Source organism: Barbus barbus, assembly GCF_936440315.1.
Source record: "Barbus barbus genome assembly, chromosome: 26".
Classification (NCBI taxonomy): domain Eukaryota; kingdom Metazoa; phylum Chordata; class Actinopteri; order Cypriniformes; family Cyprinidae; genus Barbus; species Barbus barbus.
This window is the reverse complement of record NC_136754.1, coordinates 21,109,500-21,131,551: the sequence shown is the minus strand read 5'-3', so window position 1 is coordinate 21,131,551 and position 22,052 is coordinate 21,109,500. Positions and strand designations below refer to the sequence as shown.

General features: G+C 39.0%; 1 protein-coding gene across 6 annotated transcripts in view; it reads right to left on the bottom strand.

The window, feature by feature from the left end:
- Positions 1–22,052, bottom strand: part of LOC306846377 (CMP-N-acetylneuraminate-beta-1,4-galactoside alpha-2,3-sialyltransferase-like) — a 62,289-nt gene that overhangs the window by 38,669 nt on the left and 1,568 nt on the right. For 3 of the 6 annotated variants that reach the window (XM_079379712.1, XM_079379711.1, XM_079379714.1), the window contains exons 2-4: positions 13,366–13,514; positions 2,626–2,697; positions 2,170–2,274 (exon numbers count right to left, since the gene is read on the bottom strand). In XM_079379712.1, coding sequence (XP_079235838.1) covers positions 2,170–2,274; positions 2,626–2,697; positions 13,366–13,474 — 286 coding nt within the window. In that variant the 5' untranslated portion in view covers positions 13,475–13,514. The remainder of the gene's footprint in view (positions 1–2,169; positions 2,275–2,625; positions 2,698–13,365; positions 13,515–22,052) is intronic. The other 3 variants (XM_079379713.1, XM_079379715.1, XM_079379716.1) reach the window with 2 other exon arrangements.

Here is a 22,052-nt window from a genome sequence, read left to right as displayed (position 1 = left end):
TAAGGCATGGAAAGGGAGAGTTTGAGAACTCCACTGATGCACAAGTCTCCAAACAAATGCTGCAGAATGGAGGAGGAGGAACAGGTTAGAAAGTGACCACTGCTGAAACCAAAAGGAACGTTTAGAAGATGCTATTATTCACAGCAACTTGGCCATTCGCAATGACAGACTCTCCAAGTGTGTCTTAAGTGTCTTGCTTAGGGGTGCTGCAGTAGAGAAGTAGAATCTCAGTAACCCTCTACCAGCAAGCAAACTTAGATACCCGCTGAGATCAGACCGGAACCCTTTCAGATGGTGGCCAGAAGGTTGTTAACCAAGTACTCACAATGGGCCTCATTCATAAACATGAGCATAATGATTTTTTTAACTTTTCAGATTCATTAAAGTATTCATATTTTCAAAATGTTAGTTGGTACAAAAAAAACAAACAAAAAAGTACACTTGACATATAAAGGGTGCGTAAACCACAAGACATTGTTTAGTTTTTTTAGGCAAACTGATGACACTGCATTTTGAAAACACTATATGTAATAATATTTCACAAATCAATTTGCCATATAGTTTATAGTTAAACTTTGGTTAAATTTGGCTTGCTATCTGCAGTGGAGGAACTGAATTCATCTCAAGCTCAGATAAACCCCCAGTGTTTACTAGTGCTTGGGAAATAAGTATGAATGGCAAGATGCTTAAATTATGTCAAAACAGCTGATGCCAGAGCAGCTAATTGAAACAAATGATTTCACAGCTCCCAAAACTGCATTTATGAATTTCATTAAGTAATATAAACAAAAATAGACAGCCGCATAGCATGATTTTCTTTTGATTGCTATATATGAGCACCAGTAGTATTGGTGTTTGTGAACCAGGACGAGAGTTTTTTAGGTTTTGCCATTTTATGTGCAAATTACCCCAAATTTACTCATATATTTACTAAAATTTAATGAATGAGGCCCAATGTTTTTTTGAGGTCTGGTAGTCTAATATGGTTATGACATTGACAGCCTGCAAATCACTGTAATTTATATGTTGTACAAGTCTTTGTATGAAAGTATATACATTTATAAGCAACACATTATGCCGTAGGCATAAAGACATTCATCCTGAGTTCTGAAGGCTAAGATGTGGTTACTGGCACTGGATGTGTCTCCATTACTGTATATACTTACTAAAATAAAATATTTATTTTTCATAGGAATATGAGGCAATTTGTCCCTATTAATGACTGTTAGATTTGAATGGATTTACGTAAAATAAAATAAAACAAAATAAAACAAAAACATATGTAGTATTTAAAAAAATAATTTTACGGTCTGTTTTACCCTGACATGCAGTAAAATTGAAATGATCTGTGTTGTCATATAAAAACTTTTTTATTTTCTTTAAAATAAGTTATTTAATTGTTTACACTTACATTGACCTCATTCAGTTCAAATTCAACTGAGTTATGGAATAAAATGATTTTGGTAAAAAGCACAGGAACACTGATGGTAAATAAAAGGAATTCACTGTCTATGGTGGTTATGGCCCTGATGCTTTGTGCCTGCAAATGTGATTTATTGAAAGTTCAGTAGTAACCTTTTCAAATAAGACCGGGGAAAAAATTCCTAAAAATGACCCATGTACAGCATCTTTAGACCTTTTCACACCAAGCGTGACATACAAAATTTTAAACTCACAATTTTGTGCTGTAAGTGTGTTGAATATGTTTTGTTTCACCTGGTGATGAAAACACACTGACCAAAAATATGAGTAATATTGATTGCATATGCACTACCATTTAAAAGATTGGGGCTGGAAAGATTTTTTTCTTTTTGTTTTTCAAAGAAGTCTCTTATTCTCACTAAGGCTGCATATATGCAGCTGGTTGCGTGTGTGTAAAACAAACAAATCACTGCAGTTATTATGCCTAGAAACTATAACTAGAAACTTGTCAGGCATACAACGGGGCACCATCCAGGTATCCATCCTGGTCGGTGTGAGCTTCGCTGTCATTCAGCTCCACCTGTTGTTCTGGCACGAATTAGCTTTTTCATCTAGACAAATATTTGCTGCACTCTCTGTGTAAAAGGAATTTCATTGGCTTGTTTTTTTTTGTTCATTTTCATGTTGCATTTGGTGTGAAAGGGTATTTTGTGTGTAATGTATTGAAGGACATTATCTCAGGACTACCAGGCCTGCTGGGGTTCTCATGTTGACCAGAGTGCACTCTTTGCAGTGAGGCTGTACCTGAGCCTACTATTCGTCCCACGGAGACAGGGCCCTCCACCACCGGCTCTGAAACACAAGACCATCAGTTAGGCCCGGTGGTTCTGTGCTTAACACAATTTTTGGGGAAACTTCAAGGTCACGCTGAATGACCCTCAGGCCAAACCCTCAAAGCCCAACCTATTCAAACAGTATGCATTAGTTCCAGGAAATACAAGAGGTTGAAGAAACATTAGGACACCCATCACCATAATTTCCAGCTGATACCATAGGCTGTCTGTGCAGTAAAATTGATTATCCCCCCCAAAAAAACCAAACAGATTGAGCATTAAGGAAGTTAATGCCCACTAGCGAGCCAATTGATTATTTCACCAGTCCCCAATAATTTCCACAAATGAAGAAGCGGTGGAGAGTTACTACCTTTGGTCACAGTGGTTTTGACAGAAACACTAGTGACTTTACTGACTTTTACTGTGGGCTTCACACCTTTATCTGTGAAACAAAAGAGTTATAAATTAGCAGACCTGCTAAAATACGGTGTATAAAAGTCAAACAGCATGATAATGAGGGTCAACTTCTTCAACATGTGCAAATCAGAAACACACATCAGCATATAGTGCTTTCAGAAAGTTTTCAGATTTCATGCCACAGAACATTTTTCCAAAACGTTGATGAAAGCAAGTCTTTTTAACATTTAACACTGCATCTACATTGCGCCAAAGCAGCATGCCATATCACAATATTCATTAACATGGACCAATCATCTGCCTAATTCAACTTTATTTTTTGCTTGGGTTATTTTATATTAGCAAATTTTACACAATTTTGGTTTTGCTACAACTTGCATATACAGCTTAAAGCAAAGACTAAGCTTGAGTTAAATTAAGTTCAATTAAGTTGAATTAAGAGTTCAATTAAAGCCAGATAACAGAAAAAAACAACACAAGCTTTCACATAATAGTTTGTAGCAAAATCTTTAATACAGTAACTGAAGTCAAATTCCCTATGTGAGCCGTGAGACCTCCTAGCATACACATTCTAAATGAAGCCCAATTTATTTACCACAAGTGAAGCTTTATAAGCAGTGTCATGGCATCTTATTTTTAACACATTTTCTAAATTTACAAACGTTATCATACTGCTATGCATGGCAGTTATGTGTTTAGGCGACTCCACAGCAATCAAACCAACAGAGCACTGGGTTCTTGCCCACTCTTTGCCATTTATCATCAAAATAGGGTTGTGTTTCCTTCCCTCATACCCTTTTCAGAGCCATTTATTGTGATTTGTCTTTACAACGTGTCCTAAAGTGCCTTTCATAACAGGGGTTAGGTTCAAAGAAACCCATCCCAGGTTCACAAAATTTTCCAAAATAAACTGGGCGCAGCTGTCGAAATGTGCCGTTTATAATTAATCTAACTTTTTCCACAGAGGTTCAAGATACCGAAGTCAGCGAATGCAAACATGAATTGAACAAACTGAGAATAACTCGCCTGGTGAACACTAAATAATCTCAGAAACTGTACATGGGGAGGGGAATAAATGAAGAAACCTGCCAAATCCATTTCCTCAGCTTTGTTTCTGAGGGCCAATAAGAAATCATTAATCAATAAAACTTCAAAATAATTGCAGCAACCAAATAGTTATTTGCTTCATCATTGGTCAAACTCTTTTCCACAAGGAATGAAAACATGTTCTTCTGTCTTATCAAGTAGAACATCAATCATGTTTCCACTATTTACACATTTCGGGCCCCTTTGCATATCAGGAACATGGGGACCGTTCTGACTTGTCTGCACCAGGACCGACCCGTTTTCCAACAGCATGCTAAAGTACTTTAGTGTTAGTGTTGTACATAATAAACATCCTTCTGCTGTCATGAGTGTGGACTGAGGGCACTTTTCCACTATCTCTTCAGTATGATGACGTCGTGGGGAAGCCGTGGCCTAATGGTTAGAGAGTCGGACTCGTAATCCAAAGGTTGTGGGTTCGAGTCTCGGGCCGGCAGGGATTGTAGGTGGGGGGAGTGAATGTCCAGCGCTCTCTCCACCCTCAATACCACGACTGAGGTGCCCTTGAGCAAGCCACCGAACCCCCAACTGCTCCCCGGGTTAAATGCAGAGCACGAATTCCGAGTATGGGTCACCATACTTGGAAGTATGTCACTTCACTTCACTTCACTTCATGATTTTTCACTGCACTTCACTTCATGATTGTCTCATTTCGCCCCCTAGGGGCAATTGCATGAAACCGAACCCCCAACTGCTCCCCGGGTTAAATGCAGAGAACGAACTCCGAGTATGGGTCACCATGCTTGGCAGTATGTCACTTAACTTCACTTCATGATTGTCTCATTTCGCCCCCTAGGGGCAATTGCATGAAACTGTCAAATTGGTAGTGAAGCAGCTTGTACTCTACACTTAAATTTCTTACATTTTTTAAACTTAAATTCAGCATGGCAAAATCAATAAACAAACATGAATTATAATAATTATAATAATAATTCAATTTTCAAGAAAAATGTTTTAGTGGAAAAAAAACATCTCATTTTGATCTTCACTAATTTTATAGATTTGCCTCCCTACACTCAAAGTACTTAAATATTATTATGCATAATATGAAATACATATACATTTCATAGATGGTAATATTGGCATTCACTTTGTAGTTGGTTGGTTGGTTTGATTCATGGCTTATAACTCTAAAATACATTTTTTTTTTAAATCCTTATTGGAAAATTACTTGCAGAACGAAGGTCGTTGAAAAAGTGGTTGGGCACTGTTGCAATGTCTAATAATATCTAAAATCGAATAGAACCTGCCATCTATCACATATTATACTATGCTTAAACTTACAGTGATGGTTTTATCATCTTAGTGTTGTTATTCTAAATGTTTTTAATACCAGTGTTGCTAAACAAGGTTTTTAGAAAAAAAGGGTCATTGATGCATTAATACGTTTGTCTTTTTAAGACTGAAAGAAAGATTTAGCTTCCGTTCAAAGTGAGACAAATGCTCATGTGGACATGCTGCATTGTGTGGCCTCCAGCGCCCACTGTGAATCTGACCCTGTACTGTGGTGTTTTCCCTCCCTCTAGTGGCTAAAAAAGGTTGCAGTGAAGTTAAAATGTAAATATGAGTATCTTGTTTTGGGATCCATCTAATAAATAAGAGAGAACTGTAATGGCAGAACATAAATAGACCCGCCTTTTAACATTAATATCTCTGCAACCTTTCATTATACAAGTATGAAGTCTGTGTCTATGTCCCATAGTATGTCCCTACTCTTGATGTCTATAAAGGTAAATAGAACTTGGCACTACTTATTTCCAAAATACAAAAATGCATAACAAAACAAACAAAAATACAATATGCCTACAATTAGAATAAAGGTGAAGCTAAATGACGGATAAAAAATGTATATCTTCAAATCAATAACACAACATGCAGTACACACTTCATCACATTTTATTACTTTTTTAGACACGGCAACATGTCCTCCTCTTCAGCTTATCTGGTAAGCCAAAACAATCATTTGGCACAATCTAGGATTCTCTAGATAACAGAATTGGATTTACTCTTGAAACTCATTTCATAAGACATACTTGTCTCATGTAAAGCTTTATCTAATCCAGGGGCTAGTTGCATAAACATAGACACAATGTTAACACTGTGTTTTAAGAACTAGTTTGACCAACTAGTTAGCCAAGAGGTAATCAGTCTCACTTTTCTGATTAAAATTGGGCCAATCTTCATTTTTGTAACTGACTTTAAAAAGTTATGACCAGTCTAAATGAAAACAAATTAGATGGCTAACCTTTTAAGACTAGTCTAAGCAGTTTATGCAACCGGCCCCAGGGGTGGCAATGGCAAACGTCTTAGGTTACGTATGTAACCCCAGTTCCTCGAAGGAACGAGACGCTGCGTCCCGAGCCCACACTTCCGGCATCCCTGCCAGCGCTTGCTTCATTCTAGAAGCTGACGCCGGTTTCACCGCACGTGCTTTTATACCAGCTGGTCATTACGTCACCTCGCCCGTGACGTCCCTCCCATCCTTTGGACAGATTTCATTGGTATTCAGAGCCGGTTACGCTGTAGGAGTTCCCCAAAGCGTCTCCTGACGCAGCGTCTAGTTCTTCAGGAACTCGAGCTGCGTCAGGAGACGCTTTGGGGATTACAAGATACCCACGGCACCAGACTTCCAAATCCCTGCCCTGTGTATATCCATACGGAACACAACTAGGGCAAGAGAACGGAAAAACCTGGAGTGTCTCGTATGTCTAGGCCATAAAACCTGACAAGGTCAGGGGCGTAGACCATCCCGCATGGACAGGGACACCTGCGAGAAAGGCCTTGGAGGCCGCCACACTCCTCATGGAATGAGCTCTGACTCCCAAGGCGAGGGGAGGTCAGAAGATTCATAGCTGAGTGGCATCCACAAACCGACTGCCTCAGTGCACCACGGAGGAAACATGTAACTCGGGGTTGTCTGCCCACTGTCAGTCCACCAAGAGGGGTGTGGTAAGCCGAGATTGCCGCCACATAGACCTTCAAGTTGGATTGGGCTAACCCTGCGGTGAGTCGAGCCTGCAGGAACTCCAGCACTGTCCCAAACGGGCAGTTAACTGGGTCAAGCTGGCGATCTCCGCACCATGAAGTGAAGAGTCCCCACTTCAGGGCGTACAGTCTCCTCGTAGAGGGAGCTCTGGATTGGAGAATGGTCTCAACAACCTTGGTTGAGAGACCGGAAGCTATGAGCTGTGCCCCCTCAGGGGCACGCCCACAGCTTCCACAACTCCGGGCAGGGGTGCACAAGGGTGCCTCTTGCCTTTGAGAGGAGATCCCTCCTGACTGGAATCTCCCATGGAGAGCCGTCAAGGAGGGAAATCAGGTCCGAGAACCATACTCGGCCCAGCCAGAACGGGGCTACTAATAGCAGCCGGCCAGCGCACTCTCTCCAGAACTCCGGGGAGTACAGACAAAGCCTCGGCCACGTCTGTACCATGGCATCCAGCCCCAGCGGAGCTGGATGACGTAGAGAGTACCAGAGGGGACATTGTTGAGTGGCGAAGAGGTCCACCTGAGCCTGGCCAAACACTCTCCAGATCTGCTTCACACCTCGGTGAAGCAGATGTCTCCACATGTCCAAGGCACGTAGGCACCGCCGCGTGACCTTGATCATGTGAAGCGGGTTTCCCGGAGAACCCCTTGGTCTTGAGCAACCACTGTATGTCTCATGTACAGCAGGCCAATAGGTAACACGTTGGACGCAGCCGCCATCAGACCCAGCAGTCTCAGAAACTGCTTGACAGTGAGGGACTGGCCTTCTCTCACTCTCCTGACTTCCGTGAGGATCGACTCAATCCGAGCAGGAGACATACGTGCCTGCATCGTGGTCGAAGCGGCGCACCGGCAGGGAACGACCGAACTAATTGCTCTAGAGACCCCCGAAGGAGTGGCGAGCATCCCAGCTCCACTACGGTACCGGGCGGAAGAGACTGAGATGTACGCTCGCTGGAGACCGCTGTGCCCTGAAGCATAGGTGGCAGGGTTGGCAGAACGATCTCCTGAGGGCACTGGGGGAAGACGAGCACCGTACGCTGCGGTGGATCGTGCTCTACCCCAGCGGGGCTACCCTCATAAGACCTAATCCCACTCACATCAGGGCTTCTTGGCCGAAGACTTCTTCGTCTGCTTGGCTGGGAGGTCCTTGACCGCGCACCCTTCTTACTACCCCGACCCGCTCCAGCGGGCGAGCTTGCCTATACGAAGAGCCAGCACGCGGCAGGGGTTGCTCTCGCCCAGCAGCCCCGTGAGCTAGAGAGCGGCGAGGGAGAAAACCCCGCCCTCATCCAACTCCTTGAGCAGGTCAGCCTGGCATGCCCGCAACACCACCATGGCGTGCAGACATAAACCAGCGCGACCTGCTGCCGCGTACCCCTTGCTTTCAGAGACGACGCAGCGTCAAGGGACAGATAGCTCGCAAGCGGCTGTTCCACACGTGGCATCGCTCTGTGACCACGCTCACTCGTCCCCATCACATTACCGTAGTAATCAAAGAGGGGACGAAGAGGCGGGCCGAATGTTTTCCCCACACCCTCGACACCTCAGTGTGGAGGTCGGGAAAAAAAAAGGCAGGCTCGGATGTGGAGGCGAGTCTGAAACCGCAGAAACGCAGAAAACCTTCTCTGCGGTTCGACAAGCCACTCCACAAGCTCCTCATATTGGGGTGACAGAGTGGGTGCACATGCTCGACGCTTCCCATGTCAACCTCCTCGGAGGTAGACACGAGAAACGCCGACGCCGCTGCCCGAGGGGAAGTAACCGCGAGGCGGGCTTCCGAACTCGAGGAGCGGTCATGGGATCTGACAGGTGAGGATGGAGATAGAGACTCGCTCGTCTCCGATCCCTCCATCAGATCCCGCCGCGAACCCCACAAGCGCTGCCTCAGCGGAAGCGGGCAGCGCCGCGGGGAACGCCAAACACACACAACCTGTGTGTATCCCCTGCATACACAAAAAACATCTGCAGGGAGGAACACACAGCTCGTATTGCGCTTCTCCCATAATCCAAGCCTTAAACTGGCTCTTCTTAGCCATAGCTAAAGACAGACAACAGTAAATAAGACTGACAGAAACACAGAGCGCTTGCTGAATGACAAAAAGCTGACGCCGGTTTCACCGCACGTGCTTTTATACCAGCTGGTCATTACGTCACCTCGCCCGTGACGTCCCTCCCATCCTTTGGACAGATTTCATTGGTATTCAGAGCCGGTTACGCTGTAGGTGTTCCCCAAAGCGTCTCCTGAAGAGGAACTCCAGTTCTGCAGACTTCAACTTCAACCCTGATAAAATCTCACCTGCCTGTAGCATTCTAGCAACCCTTTAGACCTTGATTAGCTCGTTCAGATGTGTTTGATTAGGGTCGGAGCAAAACTCTGCGGGACAGGGCTCTCACCCCAATCTTGTCCATCTAGTCCAGTGGTGCCCAAACTCGGTCCTGGAGGGCCAGTGTCCTGCAGAGTTTAGATCCAACCCCAGTTAGACTCACCTGAACCAGCTAATCAAGCTCTTACTAGGCATACTAGAAACTTCCCGGCAGGTGTGTTGAGGCAAGTTGCACAGAAGGGTACCAAGAACATCGACAAAATAGTCCATCAGTGGTTCAACTGTAACTTTATGAAGCTATGAGAATACTTTTTGTGTGCAAAAAAAACTAAAATAACTTTATTTAACAATTCTTATCAACAGAGTCACCCTCTGCCTCCATTATGGAGAGTATCACGTGTTCGAAGTCAGCAGCATCACGTGCATGAGTTGTTTTATGTGCAGATCAAAGCACGCACATGAATCGTGGTACTCTCCATAATGGTGCTAGGGTGTTGTTGAATAAATTGGTGCAACTGTTGAATAAATTAATTATTTTGTCTTTTTGCACACTAAAAGTATTCTCGTAGCTTCGTAAAATTACGGTTGAACCACTGATGTCACATGGACTATTTTGTCAATGTTTTTGGTACCTTTCTGGACCTTGAACGTGGTAGGACTCTTGCTGTCTATGGAGGGTCAGAAAGCTCTCAGATTTCATCAAAAATATCTTAATTTGTTTTCCGAAGATGAACGAAGGTCTTACTGGTTTGGAACGACATGAGGGTGAGTAATTACTGATAGAATTTTCATTTTTGGGTGAACTATCCCTTTCGGTCTTACATCCAAACACAGTTGTTTTTAAATGGTCCCTTGTCTCCATCTGGTACAACACCTTCAACATTTACAATTATTTATTTTTTACTCATTGCATTTTCTCAGACCGAACATGCAAAAAAGCAAAAGAATAATAATTTTATTTAATAATATAAATAGTTTAAAGGAGCATGTTATGTATTAGTGTTAGCTGCGTTTAAATACACACACACTATTATTTTGCAAAAAAAAAAAAAAAAAGAGGAGGCTGTTTTGGTTTTGATTTACCCAGTTATGAACTTACTTTTAAATGTACTTTTCTAATGCTAAAAAACAGTGATATTACAATGTTTAATGTTGGTGCTAAATATTTTTTTATCATTAAAAAAAAATAGCAATAGATAATTGATTTAGCCAAATCAGTAGGAGTGGGACAATATGGCTCTCTTATGATTTTTTCATATATAATATCAGGTTCACATGACAGAAAATGGTGTTTATTTATTTGGTGTTTAATATCTGAGTGAGTCTGATACCACTGGCTGTGAATCTTTTTGACTGACTCACTAAAAAGAACTGGTACATAAGAGGAATTTTCCCACACAATAACAGTTTGTGGTGTGCTGTTTGTTGGTGCAGGAAACACTGGCATGCCATCTGGTATGAGATAAATATCTTTAAGAATGGTTTGATAATATTTCCTACATGCAAAAGATGACATTGCTGAGACAGTTTTATGGTTTTTACATAACTTACTTATCTTCTTAGTCTTGTCAGTTACCCATGTGCTGCTTACATGTAAAGCTGGTAATATCAGCATTCTCATTGACCGTGTCTGCAGCCATTTCCAAACAATGGAAATGTGTTTGGTAAAGTAGGTCTACTGTTGTTCACAAGACAAAACTCTGTTGTGTGGTCAAAGGAGTGTGGAATTAAGCAACTCTACTGAAGGACACACTAAACTCACATGCAAATGCAAATACACATACACATTTGTCCTCCTGCCAATAAATAAGTGAACCATTATAACATCTTCCACCTAAACAGCCTCAAAGAGAAGCACAGTGAGCTAAGCACTTTTTCATTGGACAGTTGTAATCTCGACATGTTGAGGTTTTAATGGAGCAATGTATATAAATGCAGAATGATTTAAAATTCAAAGAGACAGGATAATTTATACATGACGTTTACGTTTCCACGGCAATCAGTCACTCAGTTGGTGACGTCACGACATGCCCAGGCTCGCGCCCGCGGTCCCGCGCTGTATCCATCATTCATTAGAGGTCGAGATGAGTTCAAAGCGGCAAGAAACTCTTCACTCCTTTTTTACAAAGAAGTCAAGCAGCATAAGTTGGCATGTGGGATCCGAATAGTGTTGCACAATGTTGAGTGACTCTGCCTATTGCTCTTGTTGAATAATTAGCAAGTTTTGATGTTCATTATATGGAGGGAAAAAAAGCTGCCTGGAAAAACAGGCACTTATTTATTTTCAGTGTATTTTTCCGTAACTCTTTTGTAACGTCTTTTATTTTAACACGTATGTATGTTATCAGAACCCTTCAAATAAAAATAAAGATAATGTTGAACTGAGATTTTACAGCGTTTGCAGCATTGTGACATGTTTAACTCTGCCAATTCTACATGATGTAACGTTAGCTATTTCAATCAAGTATGCAAGCACTGATCTGATACAGGATCGATCTTCATTTAGGGGTGCTCTGTCATTATTGCACTAATTTTATGTTTTTATGTGTTGTCAAGAATGAACAAGAAACAGTCAGCCTATAGGTTTGTTAGAGCAGAATCAGGACGACACACAGTGACAGGTGAGAAGAGTGGCTTTTAACACCTGGCTGTTTTTACATTGTATAACGTCTATAATACACAAGCGTTTGTAGTATTATATATGGACCAATCATAAAAAAACACATAATTAGTCAAATATAGAAAAATAAAAAATAACATTAGTATGATGAACAACTTCTCAGCTATCATTTTTAACTACAGTAGGTGATTATTAGCTTGCATATTGGTTGTTTATTAGTACTTAAGCACATATTAATTCTGTATTCTTCAGGACCATATTCTGCATCCCATAATCCTAAACTTAACAACTACAACGACTACCTTACAAGCTATTAATAAGCAGTAAATTAAGAGTTTATTGAGGCAAAAGTCATAGTTAATAGTGAATGTGTTTATCATTCTAAAGTGTTAAAAATTAATTTGGGATACAAATTATTGGTTATTGTCCAGCACTGTACTTAATGTGTAATTTTCTTCTGTATGTCACTATTCCCTGTATGTACATGTTTCAAACACTACTTTATTTGCTGTAGACAGAGGCAGAAGTGAATTCACAGTTGAGAGTGAATGAGGCAGAAGGTTTTAGTGAGGCTTCAGAGGTAAAGATTATTTACAGCATTGTCTATGATAAGATATTTCTTATACCTTTTAACATCGACTAATCAGACTAATGTATAATAGAACAGAACAGAATAAAGAAGTATGTGAATGTGTATCCATTACTGTGTGCCATGTACTGTACATACAACACACACAAAATACAATCTGAAATATGTAAACAATAGTACCCTTATAAGGACATCTTTGTAACTTATACTCAAAAAGGTGCATATTAGTACATTAGAGTACCAATATGTACAACTATGAAACTTTTTGGGGTAAATAAGGTACAAAGATGTGCTTTTAACGGTACTGTCCCAGTGACAAGCTGTTGTATTTCTTTCTTTTTCTTTTTTCTATCTTTCTTTCCTTCTATTTTATAATCATACATAATAATATAATCATAAAGCATATTAAGCAAAAAGGTATGATTCAAAATAAAACCTGTCAATTAGACAAGGGTTAACTGAAAAAAAACAACAACAAAAAAACAGGTATAACACTAGACATTCCGTCCCCTCCACTTTTGAAATGATGGCTACGCCCCTGAGCTGAAGCCAGAATAAACTTCAGTTGATTGTCCCTCAATAAAACCTGTAATAATCTCTCAGACCAGCTACTGAAGTCTACAAAGTAATACCTGGGCAAACATTTGAACAACAAATATATATCCATGCAAAACCCTACCACGCCGCCAAACCATTTACACGGACTTGAAAAGGAGGATATTTGAAAATCTTGCCAATAGCAGTTTTCCAAATTCTTGTGCTATAGCCAAATAAAAGCTAAATTATCCACTTTGAGGAAAAACAATTAATGTGAGAAAATGTGAACTCTTTGAAAACAGTTATGCAAAACTTGAGAACCTACACAATCTGATCTGACCTTAAAAAACCTGTTGTAAGACGAGCATGCAAGCGGACTGTTAAGATGAATAATTTAACTGATAAGAGGATCTAACAAACAAACTGTGGCTAACATACATATTGACAGAGCAAAAGGCACCCATGTACGGAGAGGTCAAAACCTGACGCACATTAACAGATAAATGACAATGGGAGGCAAATACTCACGTGGCTTCTGGCCCCATACGTGCAAATGGAGCTTCCCAGAAGAGTAGTAGATGAACCCCAAGACCAGCATGGGACACAGGACGAACAGTAGTTTGTGTGCAAGCTTCATGTTCCTCAATCATTCACATGGTACCGTGTTTTTATATCACCTAGGAACAGGACAGAAAAATCCAGGAAAGCTGAATCACACGTTCACAGCATGCAATCAAGCAGACAGACTTTCATTATTAAAGGGATCTTATTATGCTTTTTACATTTTCAGCTTCCTTTAGTGAGTAATGTTGCTGTTTGAGCATGAGAAGGATCTTCAAAGTTACAAAGTACAATCCAAAGGTTGAGGAGTGATGAGCCGTCTGACAGCCGGCTTTGCGTTACTCAGAGATGTGCAACGCTTCTGATGTGGATTCATTTGGATCTATTGTCGTTTTTTTGATATAAAGCAAAAACAGACAATACTGTGTCTGAAATGTAAGTCACTACATGAAATGTAAGTTAATATTAACTTTTTGTTTCTAAACCGTACAAAATCAATATCACATTTACAATCTGATATTTGGGAAATCGGCTCTCCTCTTTCTCTGATATTACTTAACTTAATGTAAAACACAAGAAATCATATACATACAAAAGTTACTGGTTACTGTCAATGCGTGAGAAAACTGACGTGTGGAGTGAGCGTGGGAACAGTTCTAACTGAGTCTCATTCTCAATGTTGACAGCCCTGGGCGTTCTAAGCATGCGTTTCTGCAAGGTCTGGGGGGGGGGGGGGGGGGGGGGCTGTTAAGAATTGTGTTATGATAAAACCTACAAATGCAACTCGTCGTATACACTACATATAAACTTGCAGATATAGATGTTTGTGAAAGGTGTTCTCTGTTTTGGGATGGGTCTTGTTTAATTAGACCTTATTTAATGCTAGGGGTGGATCGTTTTATTATTCATGCAACAATACTTGTTACTGTAATCGTTTTTATTAGTAAGAATTGCTTATAAGATTTTTGTCTAGTGCTCTTATGACTGTTTTGGCATGACTTTGTGAAAGGTTAACTACTACTTGTTCTACAGATCTGTGCAATAGTGTTATGCTACTGTTTTTTTATACTACTGATACCGTTTCTTACAGATAATATAATGATAATCATTGTGTTTCTTTTTTTTTTATTAAACATTTAAAGCATGATTTTTCACACTCATACATACCAAACACGCATCTGAATCCTTCAGCTATTCAATAGTGATAAAAAAAAAAACATACATAATATTTGATTAAAACATGATAATCTGATGTGTGGGTTACAAACATAATATAGGTTATTTCTATGCTGCGAAATAACTCATAGGTCCTTTTAAGATGATTTTTAGTGCATATGAACAGATTGTCTCTAGTGTGTAGTTCTATGGATAATAAGAGGCATGTTCTGTGACGACCAGAGAGAGGTTAAAAGGTCTCCTAAGGAATTCAAATCTTTATCTTGTATGGGGGAAGACCTGCCCAAGTAGCTCGTGATTTTGTTTAAATGTTTTAAATGTTTAAAAAGCCTTCATCAAGCATGGGTTTGCTTGATGAAGGTCTTCTGACCGAAACGTCGCTTTTTAAACATTTAAAATAAAGGGATTAACAGTGTGCAGATCTTTTTTCTACTTTTTCTGAAACTAATTTTATGCCACCTAAGTGTAGTTGCTGTCCCCATACACTGTTTTCACGTCAATAAACCAAGATTTGTCTCACCTAGATTGTTTAAGTATTATAATTTCCTATAGTTACAACATGTAAAGCATAGTCATCATAGATCAAGTAGTATCCACTGCTAAGGGACATATTTTGTAGAAATCACTGATAGTACCTCAAACTTTAAAATATTTAAAGTCTCTCACACTTGGAATCGTTGCTACTGGGTAATTCTAAACATAAATGTGATTGTGGAATATCTTATTTTATATTTCACATTACAAGAGTTAATGTTATCAGATAATTCTGGTTATTCATAATCTGACGTGTGACGACAGGCCCTATATTCCTAAACCCTGCTAGGCTTTCAATCATTAAAAATGAGCAGGATTCAACAATTTGGACATACAGTCACATTGAGAACATTGATTTAACATTATAGGACCATATGAAGAGTACAAAAGAAAAATTTATTAAGAACCAAAATCTAGAGGAACATTAAAGGCTGGAAAACACTACACGACTTCTAAAATCTGAACATATTTTTAAAACACTAGATATCATACACGTAAACCGTGACAAAGGAAAACTGGGCATCATCATACACTACGTGACTGAAGATCATACACTACCAGACTTTAAAGTTGTTCCGATCACAACGAACTCACGCAGAAACGTGCGCCTTGCTGCTAGGAGACGCATGACAAATGAAAACAATGTGTGTTCTAAAATCGGCTGAAAATATCAAACATGTTTGATATCCTCCGACTGGATAGAATCAAAGTCTGAGACCATCATACACTATGCGATTTTCTGTGGAATCTGTCAGCTGTAATCTGCAGACTGGCTCTGCCTTTCATCAACTAGCATCAACTTGTTCAGACTGGAAAATCAGGGCAAAAATTGCGTAGTGTATTCCAGGCTTTAGTTTAGGCTCTGTTGATAATTATAACCTCTAATATTATACTAATATACAAAATGAGAGCATTGCCTGTATAGTTTACAGCATTAGTAGGGAAAGATATTTCTGCTTAAAACTATCTTCATTATAAATAATCGGTAATGGCTACGAAATTTAGTATTGGTATATCCCTGATATTTTTGGCACTAAGGCGTATGTGCAACTGTTTTGATAGAGGGAAACATGATACATTTCTAGTTTCAACAATTACAATTGCAATTTCACCAAGGAGTCACATTAAAATCCCTGTATCTCTGGAAACGAACCACATAGTGTTTACTATGCCTTGAGTTACAGGCATGCAAACTTTTGTTTATTTTTTCCTTTTCCTAAAGAATGGGTACGAAATGTGCACACAGAGAGCAATAAATCTGAGTCTGTGACAAGTGGAGGCCTGCAAGTATTTTGTCTGTTAGGGTTTGACAGTAGACTTCTAATAAAATAGAAGAATTGTTCAGTCATCCTCCCATCATTTAATTATTCTCATGTTGTTTCAAACCTTTAGTTGTTTAACACATTCATACTGCTTTCTTCTATACAGTGAAAATGAACGGTGACTTGGTGCTTTTAAATGCATTATAAAAGTAGTCCATACGACTTTATATTTGTCATCTGAAGCCAAACAATAGCTTTGTGTGAGGAACAGTTTTCAAATATCATTCTAGTATGTTTACACATTCAAATAGGTCAGCAGGGGGAATACTTAAATAAAATATAACTTTCTTCATAACTGTTCTTCGCACAAAACTATTGCATGATTTCAGAACACTTGGAAATAATGCAGGAAGAGTATGAGCCACTTTCAGGACTATCTTTTATGGTTCGTTTTTGGAGCTTGGATGCTACTGGTCATCACCCACTTACACTGTATATAATGAACATTCCTCTAACCACTCACTTGATGTCATGATTGGAAATCGTACAGGTTTTGAATAACAGCTATAAAGTTAACACAGCCTATCAAAGAGAATGGAAACGATTCAGGGGCTTTGCTAGACCTAAAGCTCTACTGGGGCACTTTTTTCTTGAAAGCCTGCAACACAATGCACTGTACAAACTTCCGTTGCTTAAACCACTATTCCCACAGTGCAACAATACTGAAGAAGGTACACTGTATGGAAATAATAATAGCAGAGATCATTTTTTCTTGCACATCTGCATTCTTCTACATTATATGATAACAATGAAAAATTACATCTTTTCAAAAATTAACAATTACAATATTTCAAGAAACCAGTTATTTTATGGCTGCAACTAAAATAAGAGCATATTTAATCTAGAAAAACAAAACAAAACAAAGGTATTCCCTGGTTTCCCAGCCAAGTCCAAACAAGGTTGGTTCATTTTTTGACCATTAAACTGTACTGCCTATAATAGCACATAGTTATCTCAGTAATCTCAGCCATAGTTACTGCCAACTTTTTATGTGTCCTAAATTAGAGTTAGTGAATTAAATATTAATTTCATATCTGAAAGTACAGAACACATAAATGTTTTTCAGCAACAATGCAATTCTACAGACTTGACAGGTATTCCTGAGACTTTTTCCTTTAATGTCTGAGACCTGTCTGGCCTGGGATGCACAGTAGTTTATCAAGTCTTACCTCCCTCAAACTCATCATCTCTCCTTTCTGCTTCCCTTTCCCAGCTTCGCACAAAAAATAATGATCAAAATAAGATGATTGATATTATTTAGAGAATTAATTTAGTTTGGTCATGTTCACATCAGTGGCGTGCGCTGGTGTTTGAAAATGAGGCGGCAGTCATGCTCTATATATAAATTCATGTGCTTGTTACATTTAATTATTTAGCATTTTCTTGGTTAAATAAACATTATATAAAAATATAGAACAAAAATAATTCAATTTTGTATTTTATTAACATTTTATTTGATTTAATATTTAAAATTATTATTATACATTTCATAGTGTTGTATGCATTTTTACATTTATTCCAAAATATTAACGAAAGGCAGTAACAATTTGAACCATATTTTGGAAAGACTTCATTAGTTAGGCTAATATTACTTAACATGAACTAAGAATGAACAACACTTCTACAGCATTTATTAATCTTAGTTAGATGCTATTTACACTAAGTGCTAATAGCTATAGATTCTATTCACACTATGTAGCAGTAATTTCTGCAATAGTGGCAATTATATGCACCTTATAGTATTGTAGAACATTATAAAACAGGACGCAATAACATTGAGTGTAAATTATCATTTGAATTCAAATTATTAAATGGGACAACATAAGCCCTCCCTACACCTACCAGATCATCACGTTTTCAGGCCATTTCAAGTTTTATTTTGAGGTGGCCCTGGCATTTTGGCCCAGACCGGCCCACTACATACGATCAAAATACTACCCATCATTGCACGCTCTTGAATATGTATACCAGCTCCTATTCCATAAAAGCACTAAAGCCATATAATAATAGGTAGGAAAGAGTGAGAGTTGACACATTAAAAACTTCTAAAAAAGTATAATTTATTAATATAATAAAACTATAATCCACACTGATGAATCCTAAAACTATAGGCCTATATAGTTATGACATCCATCTTGTGTGTGCCTGTGTGTTTGAGGGAGAAAGGGAAGAGACATGATAAATTGTTGATCAGATGATCACTGTTTCCCATAATTTAGCATTAAATAAACTATAAACTTACTTAGTCAAATTTGTAAACTCCTTGGATGAACCTTTAAAAGCATAAGAAGGCATCCTGTGTGTGTGTGTGTGTGTGTGTGTGTGTGTGTGTGTGCGCGCGCACGCAGTGGTGTATGAAGTACCCGAAAGCCATACTCAAGTAAAAGTACAGGTATCTTACCAAAAAATTACTTTGGTAGAAGTTGAAGTCTTCGTTTAGAATATTACTTGAGTAAAAGTCTTAAAGTATATGATATTTATTGTACTTAAGTACAAAAAGTATTTTTAAAAATCTTAAACGTACTTAAGTATTGAAAGTAAAAGTACAAGTAAATGCAAAATGGAAAAGAAGCAAATAAATATATATATATAAAAAAAAATATTCATACAGCTTTAGTAGCAAGATTGTGTTCAGTTTGACCTCTTTCTTCCATTTTGTATTTTTGGGTAAGAATAAGAAGCACTTCATCCGGTACTTAGTGTCTTTCATTCCATCATAAGAAAACATTTCTGGAATCTGCATCAGAAATAGCATTGAGATGTATTTATTTACACAGTTTAATGTATCTCAGAGGGGACATGGATGCATTTAAACTGCAGTTACAGATGCATAAATAGGCCTAATGTTGTGTTTTTAACATAAAACATCGAATACTGATATTTGAAATAATTTAAAACATGAAAAAATAGTCAAAATGTAAAATTAAAACCGCTAGTAGGTGACAGCAAAGACTTTGGTGACAGAAAGTGACCATTAATGAGTGAGTCATTGAGATTCAACCGATTCATTCAAACGACTGATTCATTCATTAACTGTGTTAATGAGTGAATCACTGAATCATTTATTCAACCGATTCGTTCAAAAAGCGGATTCATTCAATAAGGACACCGTCCATTGCTCAGAGACGCAAAACAGTGCTGTGATCTTTGTTTGGAACTATTTTCTTTGGCAAAATTTAGCAAAAACAAGCAATAAGTCTAAAATGTAAGTCACTTATTGCTTACTGGACTTGTATGAAATGATTATTAAATGTGTTCATGCTAATATCTGCAGAAAAATGGTACTCTTTGTGTGATATAGATATAGAAGTTAACTATATTATATAAATATAAAAAACATACAGAAGCATTTTTGCCGTCTACAATTTTAAATGCCTGGAATTGTTTAATACATTAATAAATCAACGTGCATGCACTCTGTGTGTGATATGATGATATTGCCTACTTGATAATGTCAGATCACACATCATTACAACAACACTTACCCTGTTATTGCAGAAGATATACTGTATATCACACACCCCAGAATCGACTTTGAGCTGAAAATGAATCATCCGCGATTGTGCGCGCACTTGTTTGCACATGAGCAAAGCTGTTCTAACTTACAAACACCAGACCACTGATTCTCAAACCTGCTTTCCTGCAGTCTGTGTTCTGACTATTTTGTTGAAAGTAACGAATATGCTTCGGGGAAATGTATCGGAGTAAAAGTAAAAGATGGCTGAAATATAAAAACTCAAGTAGGCTACAGATACTCCCAAAAAAATACTTAAGTACTGTAACGAAGTATTATTACTTCGTTACAATACACTACTGTGTGTGAGTGTGTGTGTGTGTGCATGTTTATGTGGTTTATGAGGACACAAATTTGTATAATGACATGGGTATGACAGAGGTATTACAATATGAAGGTGGTTTATGAGGACACTGCCTATGTCCCCGTAATTCAAAAGGCTTAAAAAACATACTAAATGGTGTTTTTTTTTTTTATCTAAAAATACACAAAGTCTCCTGTGAGGGCTAAGTTTAGGTGTAGGGTTGGTGTAGGGCAATAGCACACACAGTTTGTTCAGTATAAAAACCATTACGCCTATGGAGAGTCCCCATAAACCCCAAAAGCCAACATGTGTGTGTGTGTGAGAGAGAGAGGGAGAGAGAGAGAGGGAGAGAAAGAGAGAGAGAGAGAGAGAGAGAGAGACCAAAAGGGGAGTTGTTTAAAGATGTGATTGGGTCAGCCCAATGTCAATTAAGAAAATAACCAATGGGCTGCTGATTAAATGTCTCATGGGCCGGTCTGTCTGGGGGGGGGGGACAATAGCGCTGTCAACTATTTAGGCAGAAAAACTATAGGCTGCTAAGAGTTTTATGGGCCGATCAGACAAATATGGTATGAGAAGATGTATAGGCCCGGCCCAAAAAGTATGTCGGCCCAGCGTGAGAATGCCCGGTCTGCCAGATGGCCAGTCTGCCCCTGCGGGTGAGTTATAATCAATAACGCCATCATTTTCTTCATTCACGCCGAGAGCTCGAAAACAAGAGGCAGGATTTATCGCATGAACCAATCACATTCAATCATAACCGACCATATCCAATCATATCGCGGTGGAGGCATTTCTGCGCAAAAGGAGTTTGTGTTTACGGTTAAAACAAGTGCGCAACTGCGCCGCTCTTAAAAACGTGAATACTGCGTTGCATATGGACCAGTTTCTTTGCCGCGATTATCATTGTAAATGAATACACTGGCAAATAAAGTAAACTGTTAATACTTAAACTTGAGATTTATACAGGGGCACAGTAGATTTATACTTGGTCACGTGCCCAATTAAAAGGGGTCTAGCGACGCCCCTTTGGGAAGCAATGTAGCACCATCAAGGTGGATCAAATCTGTCAAGATAAACCGATCAAAACCAAATTCTCAAAAATAAATTGATCATTCAAAATAAAATTAAGTGCTACAGAGATTGTGTTCTCCTGTAGGCTATAAAAACTAAATGCAAGTCAACAAATGAATCATGGAAATAAATATAAGCCTTTCCTTTCAAGTTCACACAGCTGTTCCAGCTGAGCAACTACAGTGAAGTTCACACTAATATCTGATAATATCTGATAACCAAGTCTGACGATACACATCTTCATTATGTTGTCTATGTCTATTGTTAATAATTTAAAACCTAGATAGCGTACTTTTGTGAAATGCTCTGCATTTAAAGTACAAGCTACCACTTGGTTAAATACTTTGCAAAAACAGTGACATTATTAAAACATTTTGGCTGAACTGTCTATATACTTTGTGTATGGACAGTGCATCTAAAACCCCCCTCCATTAGTCTAATGTAACGTGGCGTTTAATCACACGGTGAACGCTCATCTGTTGTAGCTACTCTCTTCTTCAACGCAGCAGCAGCAACAACCGAATAGCACATTGTGATTATGTTTTATCTGTCTAAATGTATGCAGACTGCTGTGTGATAATGTCACTATGATGTCCCGATACTGTATGTTTGCTTTTCTCAGACTGAGAGCGCAGGGAAGCTAACGGGTTACCCTCTCCTTTACTTCCCAAACCAGCGGGCAGCTCTCAAGATAAACATTACCGATACATTTCGACACGCCATACCACAT